This window comes from Nannospalax galili, unplaced genomic scaffold (assembly GCF_000622305.1).
Source record: "Nannospalax galili isolate Female #2095 unplaced genomic scaffold, S.galili_v1.0 scaffold236, whole genome shotgun sequence".
Classification (NCBI taxonomy): Eukaryota; Metazoa; Chordata; class Mammalia; order Rodentia; family Spalacidae; genus Nannospalax; species Nannospalax galili.
In genome coordinates this window covers 2,698,184-2,710,453 of record NW_008338710.1, presented here as the reverse complement: position 1 = coordinate 2,710,453, position 12,270 = coordinate 2,698,184, and the positions used below count along the sequence as shown (strand labels likewise).

Below are 12,270 nucleotides of genomic sequence, written 5' to 3'. Positions count from 1 at the left end.
ATATTTTATAAAATTAACCAAAGGGGGGATAAGTAAAATTTAAAAAAAAAGAAATGAAAGACTACTTTTTTGAGAAAACAATTTCAACAACTAAAAATTGTGTGACAATTTCTTTTTTAAAAATTTTATTTATTATTTTTATGTGTACAAGTGTATTGTGTATATGTATGTGAGTGACCCATGTTGTGCAATGCCTGTGGAGGTCAGAAGAGTGAGTCAGATCCCCTGGAACTGGAGTTATGAATGGTTGTTAGCCAGCCGGGTGTGGTAGTGCACACCTTTAGGCCCAACACTCGGGAGGCAGAGGCAGGAAGATTTCTGTGAGTTCAAGGCCAGCCTGGTCTACATAGTGAGTTCTAGGACAGCTGGGGCTACAGAGAGACCCTGTCTCAAAAAGACCGAAAAAAAAAAAAAAAGAAAAAAGAAGTTAGCTACTATGTAGGTGCTGGAAATTAAACCTGGGTCCTCTGCAAGAGCAGCCAGTGCTTTTAACTGCTGAGCCGTCTCTCCAGCCCCATGACAATATTGTTAAGGAATCTACTGTCTGTATGAAAATATTGTGAAATTATGTAAAAAATGGTTTTTGAAAAGTAAATAATTAGTAGTACCATAGACTAGTATTTTATATGTGGGTGTATACATATACAAACATATATATACATTTTTTTTTTTTTGAGACAGGGTCTCCCTGTAGCCCCACTGGCCTGGAACTCACTATTTAGGTCATGCTGGCCTCAATCAATCTCACAGATTCACCTGCCTCTGTCTCCTGAGTACTAGGATTAAAGGTGTGCACCTCCATGTCTGGCTCTACATTAATATATTTTAAAAATATTTTATTCACTATTCTTATTTTTATTTGTATGAGTGTATTGCTTGCATATATGTAAGTGTACCCATGACATGCAATGTCTGCAGAGGTCAGAAGAGAGTGCTTAATTCTCCTGGAACTAGAGTTATGGATAGTTATTAGCTGCCATGTGTGTGCTGGGAATTGAACTCAGGTCGTCTGCAAGAGCAGTCAGTGCTTTTAACTGCTGAGCTACCTCTCTAGCCCCTTCATAACAACATTTTTGAATTTGGAATGTGCTTTTGAAAAAATGTCAAATAAACTGTCTAGTTGTGACACTGTCATTGCACATGCTTGTGTGAATTTTGTTTGAAAATAAATTACTCATTTACAGTCTGCAGCTATTTGCTTTGGTGGTAGTGGCCACAGTTGGATATTAATTTAAAACTAAATATTGAATACCTCTAAAATTATTTTTATGTGGCACTGCAATAAAAAATATACAGTCTGTCAATTAAGATTATTGTGGACTAAGATGGCCTTACAATGAAGAGTGCTAGAAAATTCTAAATTACTCAGAATAGATCATGGGAGCTGTGTGAACCCTATTCAGGCCCCATGGAGGGTTACTATTCAAGCACTGATGTCCTGTGAAAAGCTGACTCAACTTTCATGGCTGCTCAATTTTCATCCATATGCAATTCAATTCAACTTGTAAAAGAAAAAAAAATCTACGATTTAGAGTTATGGATTGTCCCCCCCCCCCCCCCCGCCACACACATTGGACTTAACTACCAGTGTGATGGCATTGGGATGTGGGGACTTTAAGAGATGATTTAAGTCACTAGAGCTGTGACTAAAGGGCTGGAGGCTAAAGGGAATGCTCTGTTGTTCTTCAGGTTTCCTTAATGTAAGGATTCAGGAACAATCCTTCCCCAAATGCCAGGGCCTTCAACTTGAACTTCCCAGTCTTTAGAATTGTGAGAAATTTCTGAGCTTTATGTATCACCCAGTGTTGGGTATTCTGTCATAGCAGCACAAAAAGACCAAGATATAGATAAAATTTCAATGTTTTGCACTGTGCCTTGAAGTGACACTGGGTCAGAATCATGAGCACAGGTTATAAAACCCAGTGTGTCACCCTGATACCCTGCATAAGTGCTGATGGCTAAATGCCATTCACAGCAGTATTTAGACTCTAAATGTGAAGAAGTCTGAGACACAAACTTAAGACTTTAATGCTGAAAACAAAAGTGGACAAGTGTATGAGACAGGCCTGGACAGATAAAACATTTTCTCGTTGTATAATTAATACTGTGTTTTTTTTTTTTTTTTTCCCTCACTAAAAGAGCACAGTGATTAAAGAAGGGCCTTCTATGCAGTAATAGTTTAGAATTGAAGATGTGTAGCAATCAGCTACTGACGAGAAGATATGGGGATGACTTACGTGAATTCAAGTTGGATTGCGTACTCTTTGGATATGAATGGTATCTGGTCTGGGGCCAGGCGCTTTGCCAGTTGCAGAGCACTGTCCCAGTGCTGCAGGTCCCTTCTCATCTGTGAGGAAGAGAAAGACCTTCAGTTCAAAAAGGCAAATTATTTAGTTAAGTCACTATGCAATTCCGGGTTTAATAAAAGGAATCAAAAAAATTTTTCGTTTAAATAATGCAACTTGCTGTTTACAAAGATATTGCTATAGCATGCATTATCAGTAGCAGTAATAGAGCCTTCAGAACTAGACAAAAACCTTACCTATTGTGGTGATTTGTGATCCTCCTAAAAGTCAATCCCGCCAGGTGTGGTGGTGCAAGACTGCAGTCCCAGCACTTGGGAGGCAGAGGCAGGTGGATCTCTGTGAGTTCAAGGCCAGCCTGGTCTATATAGTGAGCTCCAGGCCAGCCCCCATTACAGGGAGACCCTGTCTCAAAAACACCAAAAAAAATAAAAAAATAAAAAGTCAAACCCATTTAACAAAAATCTTATTCCTTTGTATTTTTCTCAGTAGTGGGAAATTGAATTTAAACTAATGTAATAATTAATTTAAAGTAAAAATTTTCCTTAGATAAAAAAAATTGGGAATCACTTTACTATAGGAACTGATTTTTAAAATTTATTTTATTTGACTTTATGTGTACGAGTGTTTTGCCTGATATGTGTAAGTATACCTGTGTATGCAATGCCTACACAGAGGGCACTGTATCTCCTAGAACTGGAGTTACAGACAGTTGTTAGCTGCCATGTGGGTGCTGGGAACCCCACCTGGGTCCTCTGCAAGTGCAGCCAGTGCTCTTAGCCATTTTTCCAACCCCTACCCCTTTTTTTTTGTGACAGGGTCTTGCTATGTATCCTTGGCTAGCCTGGACCTCAAAAGGTGGCCCAAGCTGATGTTGAACTTACAGCAATCCTCCAGTCTCTGGCTCTTGGGTGCCAGGATTACAGGTTGTAAGACACCTTACTTGGCTTGGAACTGATGCATTAAAAAAAATTACATCTATTTATGTGTGTGTATGGGCACATATGTGCCACAGCATGTACAGAAGTCAGAGGATAACTTGCAGGACTCAGTTCTCTCCTTTTACTATGTGGGTCTTGGGGTCTGCACTTAGGTCATCAAGATGGTGGGAAGTGCCTTGACTAGTTGAACCATCTTGCCGGGCCCTTAAGGCACTTTCTTCCATAGTTTGAAGCTATACTGCAAACATGAATAATAGAAATATAACATTTAAAGTGTCTTTCTTCCTGGTTCCTGTGGTCTTTTACCAGTGTTTAGCATATGGTTTCAATTATAAGGTAATCATTGAAGGATCTTTTAAAGTTCATTCTTCATTTTATTTACTTTGTTAAGAATTACTCAAAACTAGTAAGTGCTATTTGGGGTTGGGGACAGGTTTTGGTCTAGGACATTAGCTCATGTTACTTTTCACAACTACTTTTTGTAATGAAATTTTAAATATTTTGCTTTTATTTTATGTGTATGAGTGTACTGCCTGCATGTATGTAAGTGCGCCCATGTCATGGAATGCCTGAAGAGGTCAGAAGAAGGCATCGGATGCCCCTGGAACTGGAGTTACAGATGGTTGTTAGCCACCATGTAGGTGCTGGGAATTGAACCCGGGTCCTCTGCAGGAGGAGCCAGTGCTCTTAACTGCTGAGCCATCTCTCTAGCCTTGTGCAATGGAATTTTAGAGATCCAAAAGGGAAGGAAAGAGAAGCTAGTTTTTACACAAGGCTACATGGTGAGTACACGATGGGGCAGGTATAAGGGCTCTCGCTCACTAGCTAACTTGTTCAAAGTGAGGCTGAAGGAACAACAGAGTGCTGTGCTCCTAGACCTCTTCTCTGAACCACTGCCTCAAATCCTTTGCCAGGCTAGTGACAGTGATGTCTCTGTCTTCACTCTTTACTGTCACACTCCTATTTCAGTGAGCACAGTTCAAGTCTGGAAAATTTCTCAGCCATGTCCCTAATTATCTCAAGTAATAATGTAAAATGATCTAAATTGGCAAGAAAAACAATTTGACTTACTTAAAATGTAAATAAAAATGAAGATTAGCTGTAGAGATGAAAAAATAAAAATGAAAATTTAGAGCTGGGGCTGTAGCTCCCTTGATTTGATCCCTAGCACCTCAAATAACATACAAACAAAAAAAAACAAAATAAAAAAGACAAAACTAGACAATTTGCTGTAGAACTATTTGAAATAATTATGAAATGCGTATCAAACATATTTTCAAAATACCCCTTTTAATCAGCATGTATTTATTATACAAAATATGGGTTTCATTATGACATTTCCAAATATGGACATCATGTACTTTGATCATATTCATTCACTCTAAAACAACTCCCTTTATGTTTAGTTGAAGAAATGCCACCCTTTTTCTAAGACGGTGAACACAGAGTAGAATTAATTAGAAGTAATCAATCAAGAGTAGCCAAAATAAGGGTCTCATTACATAGCCCTGGTTGGCATGAAACTTGCTATGTAGACCAGACTGGCTTCGATCTCACAAAGATCTGTCAGACTCTGCCTCTGAGTGCTGGGATTAAAGGTGTGTGTCACTATGCCTAGCATATACCTAGCACCTTTTAAAAATATTTAAAACAGGGGCTGGAGAGATGGCTCAGCAGTTAAGAGTACTGGCTGTTCTTGCAGAAGACCAGGGTTTGAATCCCAGCACCCACATGGCAGCTAACAATTGTCCATAACTCCAGTTCCAGGTGATCCATTGCCCTCTTCTGTCTTCTGTGGGCACTGCACAACATGGGTGCAGTTACACACATGCAGGCAATACACTCATACACAAAATAAAAATAAATACTTCAAAAACATTAAAAATATTTAAAACCATTTATTTTTGTTTTATATGTATTAATATTTTGTCTGCATATATGTAAGTGTACCCATGTTATGCAATGCCTGTGGAAGCCAGAAGAGGGCATCAGATCCCTTGAAACTGGAGTTACAGATACTCTTCAGCCACCATGTGGGTGCTGGGAACTAGACCCAGGTCCCCTGCAAGAGCAGCCAGTGTTCTTAACTGCTGAACCATGTCTCCAACCCCTTAAGACTATTTTTAATGGATAAGAAAAACTATACATAGGAAATGCTGGTTTGAGATCGACTAGCACTGATAATTATAGTTGCCATTTAAAAATTGTACAATTCCCCTGTGGGTTAGGCATTATTACCTATACTTTAACCTAAGCTGAGAAAGGTCAAATAATTTGTCCAAGGTTACATACAGCTAGAATCTGAATCCAGGTGTGTCCAACTCTGGACTCTGGTGCTTTTCTTTTCTTTTTTAAAAAAATTTTTAGGCAGAGTCTTGCTATGTAGTCCTGGCTAGCCTGGAACCTGTTAAGTAGACCAGGCAGACCCTGAATGTGCAGTCCTCCTGCTTCTGCTGGATTTACTGGTGTACACCTCTATATCCAGCTGGTCTACACTCTTTGGTTGCTAGTCTGCCTTGCCATGTCTCCATTTCTCTCTGCCCCTGAACTTGATCCACCCTTCTGTTCAAGTCCTTCTGAAACTCTCAACTCTTAACACAGAGGAGAATTTCATGAACTAAAAGATCCATGTGCTTCAATGTTCTCATGTGGAAAATAGAGAAAATATCAGTACTATCCCTTAAGACAGACTGTTGTGGGAATGAAATGAGTTAGTACAGGTCAAATGCTTAGAAAATGGCCTGGTAACATGAACAATCAATAAATGGTCACTACTTTCCTTTTTGTGTTTTATGTAGGTTATGTATGCTTTGTAGGACACATTTAGGCTCAGTTTTTCAGCAATGTTACAATGCTCTGTCTTTTATATGTGCACTGAATGCAGAATGAAAGTAGTGTTGGTGTTAATGAGTGCCCAGGGGCTCTGAAAGCTGAAATGTTTATACTTCAGGAGGGGGAAGGCAGGTGGTGTCTGGCCCTAAGAGGTCTGATTATAAGGAAGGGGTGATTGATCTCTGCATCCTTGTTACTGGTCATACCTCCAGGGCAGCCACAGGACAGCTGGAAGCCAGGTACAGGTCCTGAGCCAGGTTGAAGTCATTCGTAAACATGGCCAGATGTCCTGCCAAAAGATTGTAGTCCTCGATCCCCTACAAACAAAAGCAGTTTTGATTAGAAGAAATATAAAGGTTTGATTATTTATTTATTTGAGACAATGTCTCACTTCGTAGTCCTGGCTGGCCTGAAATTTTATGACCAAGCTGCCCTCAACTTCATAGAGATCTACCTACTTCTGCTTCCCAAGCGCTGGGATTAAAGGCATGGGCCACTACACTTGGCCTTGATTTCTTGCATATATCTATATATCTATATATATATATACACACACATACACACATACCCACACCCCACACACATATAAAACGTCTTTTTTGAGAAAGAGTCTCCCTGTAGCCCCAGGTGGCCTGGAACTCACAGAGATCCGTCTGCCTCTGCCTCTGCCTCCTGAGTGCTGGGCTTAAAGGCATGGGCTACCACGCCCAGCCTGGATTCTATTTCTTTAAAGGCTTAACTCAGTAGGAAGTGGCACTAGTCTACCTATTCACTTGTTTACTCATTAAGATTAAATGAAGAAGTATAAAATGTTTGAATAAATAGTATTTAAATTTTAACCAGATAACTCCTAGAATGTTGTATACCTTTATTTGTTCCAAGGACATCACTGTGCCAACCTCGCCAAGTGTCCGGTAAACACGGATGGCGAACTCCACTTCCATGTGATGTAGGCAAGCTCTGGCCAGCTCATTCCAGTTCCCACAATCATTCAGCAATTTGCATATTTCCCAAGCATCAGCAAACCTGGGATTGAGAACACAGCTTAACCATGGAGCTATGCTTGCCACTCCTGGACAATTTTCAGACTACATATTATCTAATGTTATATGCTAGTGAAATTTCCAAAATATTTTTTAACCATAATTGTCATTTGCAACTAATGAAAAAATAAATATTCTTCCTTTTTTTTTTGCAGGTTTGGGTGAGTTGTGTCTAGTGTGACATATATGAACATATATGTGCAGATACATGTGGCCATGGAGGCCAGAGGAGGACACGAAGTGTCCTACTCTATCATTTTCCTTTTTAATCCTTTGAGACAAGCCTCTTACTGAACTTGGAATCTGCTTTTTTTTTTTTTTGGCTAAGCTGGGTAATTGGCAAGCCCTGGCCACTCCTGGCTTTTACATGGGTACTGGGGAATCTGAACTCAGGTCCTCATGCTTGCTCAGCAAGTATTCTTACACAACGAACCATTCTTCTGTTAAACAGAATCTACTCTCTGTAACCAGCCCCCTCCTGCTACCAATAAACAACTAAACAGCTAATTCTAATTTTTAAAATTCCACACATAGTTGAACATTATTTTTGTTCTCAGAAAAACAGTACTCTATCCTAACAAATTTACAAGTTTAAAACCGAGTTCAGCAAACAATGGTCCATGGGATAAGTCCAGTCTATTGTTTTTGCTTTTCTATTACATTTATTTATTTATTTGTTTGTTTGTTTTGTGTGTGCATGCACACAATACATGCACATGTCACGATGGACAAATGGAGGTCAGAGAACAACCTGCAGGAGTCTGTTCTCTCCACCTGGTGGATACTGGGGATTGAATCTAGGTTATCAGGTTGGGTGGCAAGCTCCTTTACCCCCTGAGCCATCTTACCAGCCCCACTTTTCTTTCTTTTTTGAGCAGAGAAATGAGAGGATCAGATGTGTAAAGAATAGAATAGATTAGCATGAAGTTATCAGTAGAAAACAGTTAGGAAGTGGTTAACTCGTACAATGTCCAAAGTGAGGGACTGCATCAAGACAGGAGGGAAAGAACAATCTGAGAAATAGGTATGGGTGTGTGTGTGTGTGTGTGTGTGTGTGAGAGAGAGAGAGAGAGAGAGAGAGAGAGAGAGAGAGAGAGAGAGAGAGAGAGAGGGAGGGAGAGAGGGAGAGAAAAGGGTGTTGTGTGTGGCGGGGCGCATGTGTGCGATATGGGGAAAGTGGGAAAAAGATGAGTTTTGTTTCAGGCAGGGCTAATTTGAGTACATGACCTTCTAAGCATGTATGACCGATAGGCAGTTAGGAATACAAGTTTCAGTTGAAGACAGGATTTGTTTGTTTTTGACTTGGGTTTCCCAGTGACCCCAGCTGGCCTGGAACTTGCTATGTAGTCCATGCTGGCCTGGATCTCACAGAGATCTGCTCATCTTTGCCTCCTGAGTGCTAGAATCAAAGGCATGAACCACTATGCCCAGTGACGTTTTTGTTTGCTTGTTTGTCTGTGTGTTTTGGGTTTTTTTTTTTTTTTTTTTTTTTTTTTTTTTTTTTTGAGAGTGTCTTGATATGTAACCCAGGCTGACCTCAAACTTAAGATCATCCCAAGTGCAGGGAGTATAGGTACAGGCTGCCACAGCTGGCCACTGAGGACAGTTTATTTATTTATTGTGTCTTGTTTTGTTTTTGTTGTTTATTTTTGAGACAAAGTCTCCCTATGTAACCCCTGCTGGCCTGAAACTCATTATGTAGACCAGGTTGACCTCAATCTCACAGAGATCTACTTGCCTTTGCCTTCTGAGGGATTGAAGATGTGCACCACCATACCCAGCTTGTTTTTAACAGTGCCACAAATGAGTCCTGGGGCCCTATGCATACTAGGCAAGGGTTCCATCACTGATCTAAACCCCTAATCCTGAAGACAGTTTCTGGACTCAGTCAATATGGGTGATATAAAAGTCACCTACGTGTGGAGATTCAAACAAGAACAATTAGGGAAGAGAGGAAGAGAGCTCATAGGACTGAGGAACTATTTAAGACATGGTCAGAAGAATCAGAGCCACCAGCAATGAAATGAGAGAAAAAAAGGTGGAAAGGGAAAATCTCAAGCAAGGCAAAAATCAAACTTCATTACAAGGAAATCAAGCTATTGTTGAATAATTAGAATTTTCTAATAACTGGGCTATCTGTCTGCTCTGAGTACTTTTCTTATAAAAGAATACTTATCGAAATCACACCGGTCGATAGTGCTTACCCTGGGCTTTATATGCATTTTCATATCCATTATCTGCACGTGTACACATGTGTGCATGTCTATGTACTGCAGGTGTACATGTATGTGTGTGAGTACATGTGCATGTGGAGGCCAGAGAGCAACCTTGGGTGTTGGTCCTCAGATGCCATTCACCTCGCCCATTTTTGAGGTATGGTCTCTAGCTCACCTAGAACTTGCCAAGGAGGCCAGGCTGGCTAGTGATCCACCTGTCTCCGCCTCCCAGCACTGAGACTACATGTTTATGCCACCATGCCCAGCTTTTATTAACGTGGGTTCTAGGGATAGAACCCAGGTCCTCATGCTTGCAAGGCAAGTACTCTGCTGACCAAGCTGTCTCCTCCCTCATATTCATTATCTGAACTTCAACACAGTCCTGTGAAACAAAAGGGGCAACGATGATCCACAGCTCTTAAACAGGACTTGACCTTGACAATCACAAAAGCAAATGAGAGGCTCCAAGGGAAGTGTTTCCATCCCTACCGTCTGAGCATCAGAGACTGGGCCAGCATTTGCCTCAGGTCAGCAGGTTCAGAATCTTTTATATTATTGAGGAAGCTGTGGGTGCTGAGGTAGATGGAACTGATTTTTCCACTCTGTGTCTGGCAGGTCAATTCTCCATTGTATAACAGTAAAGGTTTGTGGGAGAAGGGAACTTTTGTGCCACCAACCAAAATAACCTTGGATCCTGTATTATAAAACAGACATCTTAATATTGCAAGCCAATCCTTGGTATAAACATCAGGAAGGAAATTTAAAATTTCACAGCAATGGAAATTCATTTATCTGTAAATGTACAAAAAATCGATTCAGTACCTTGTATGGTGTCCTTGTGGAAGACATAAGTGTATACCTTATCATCATCATAAGCAATAAATACACCTTTATCCAGCAGCCAGTTTTCCCAAAGAACACCTTTAATGGTTGGTGAGAAATCTGGAATCTCATAGGTAGCCTCATTAACCTACAAAATAGGATTTACAGAGTTGCTTCATGTATCTGTCATTAACACCTGCCTTGTTACAGCCTGTCTGCAGCAGTATCCAACCCATATACAATCCAGCATTACTAAAACCCCAGCCATTCTCCCCAGTAGGAGAGTTTATCTTCATAATTTTGTACTGTATCTGGCTTGGATAAAAATACTATAAATACTCAGAAAATCCAGGGTTTGGGACAAAGTTTGATTTGATTACAGGAAAACTGTACGACACAATGACTTCAAATTACTAAGATGTTGAAACGCTGAAGATGATGAATACACTCATGTGAAGCAACTTTTTTGTGTGCCTTATTGTGTGTTAGTTTCTGAGACAGAGCTTCACTATGTAGGCCAGCTCTTGAACTTCCGAACCTCCTGCCTGTAAGTGCTGGGATTACACATGTGAGTCACCACATCCAGTGGAACATTTAAACAATATTAAGTATTCAGTGATACTAGGCACTAAGAAACAAAAATGAACTCACATGCAATTTCAAATTTAAATAAATTACACTGAGAATATTTTATTTCAAGAATTTTTGAGACAGTGTCTTGCTATATATAGCCCAGGCTGACCTCAAACACATTGTCCACCTGCTTCAGTTATGTGCCATCACACTCGGCTCAAGAAACTTCTCTGCAATGAATTCCCCAAATACAAATGTACTAAGCTATTCTAAGGTTTATACATTTATTGTGTGTGCACACATGTATGTGTGGGTATGCCCTTGTGTGCATGTGAAGAGGCAAGAAGAGGACGTTGGGTGTCCCCCTCTATGGCTCTCCAACTATCCCTTTGAGGCAGGGTCTCTCTCTGAATATAGGGTTTACAGTTTCTTGGCAAGGCTGGAAACCAGCAAGCCCCGTAACCCTCCTGTATCCACCCACTCAAAGAGCTAGGGTTGTAGGTATGCTCAGGATGCCTGGCTTGTTACAAGGGTGCCGAAATCCAAATTCTGGTTCTTATAACAATCTTTCCAGCCCCCATATAACCTATTTGAAAAAAAAAAATCAATCCACATAATTGCTCTATGAGTGAAAAGAGCTACCCTAAATGGATACTGGAGAAGCACATGCTGCATCTTTCTCCAGCTGCCTCTCAAAAGAAGAATGAAATATGAAAGCCTTATAAATTATACTATGGAGTTATACTGTCTAATCTGGCAGTCATTATTATAAAGAAATGTACCTAACTCAAACTGAGATGTAAGTGAGGAGAATGTTCTCTTTGCTGAACAGACACTAAGGCAAAACAGTTACTAAGTACAGTGCCAAGAGCAGCTGAGGGTTATGGGAACTGAGACCAAGCACATTCTAAACCATTAGCTAGATGTTAAAAATAAATGAGATATATATGTCACCAAAGCATCACACTTCTTCCTAAACCCAGTTTTTTAAAGAGTAAAGGTTTGAACACAGTGACTGACTTACAAAATTGGTCCACCTAACTTTAATCACTGAATACAAAAATATTTAGCTTTTCTTGATTTTAACTGCTCTAAGGAAGGATAACCAGCTGAGATGAGAAAAAAGGCCAGGGTGTAAACCCTGCCCACCGACGAAGCCTGCTGCTATGTGGGGGAAGTCATGGACAGGAAGCTACGATGGAATTACTATAGTGTGCAGGATCTGTTACAGTGAAAAGTAGCATAGCATATAATAACTATTTTTCCATTAAAAATTGCTCTGGAGCTGGATATAGTGGTGCATGCCTATAGTCCTAGTACTTAAGGATGGGGCATGAGTTTGAGGCCAGCCTAAGCTACATAGTATAATAATACTCAAGGGAAAAAAAATCTCCATGAGTCTGATATTACAAAAATTATAGAACAGGTTAAGCTTTCTAGGCATTGCTTATACCCATATGACAAAGATGACCGGAAACTATCCTAATCTCTGGCTCTGTGTAAGAGAAAAGTTTATAAGGAAATATTTTATTAAATACTT

General features: G+C 40.1%; 1 protein-coding gene across 2 annotated transcripts in view; it reads right to left on the bottom strand.

Annotated features, from left to right (window-relative positions):
- Positions 1 to 12,270, bottom strand: part of Wdr19 (WD repeat domain 19) — an 89,323-nt gene that overhangs the window by 47,884 nt on the left and 29,169 nt on the right. For both annotated transcript variants that reach the window (XM_008833229.3, XM_008833230.3), the window contains exons 16-20: positions 10,158 to 10,305; positions 9,825 to 10,029; positions 6,943 to 7,102; positions 6,283 to 6,393; positions 2,238 to 2,347 (exon numbers count right to left, since the gene is read on the bottom strand). In XM_008833229.3, the coding sequence (XP_008831451.1) occupies positions 2,238 to 2,347; positions 6,283 to 6,393; positions 6,943 to 7,102; positions 9,825 to 10,029; positions 10,158 to 10,305 (734 nt within the window). The remainder of the gene's footprint in view (positions 1 to 2,237; positions 2,348 to 6,282; positions 6,394 to 6,942; positions 7,103 to 9,824; positions 10,030 to 10,157; positions 10,306 to 12,270) is intronic.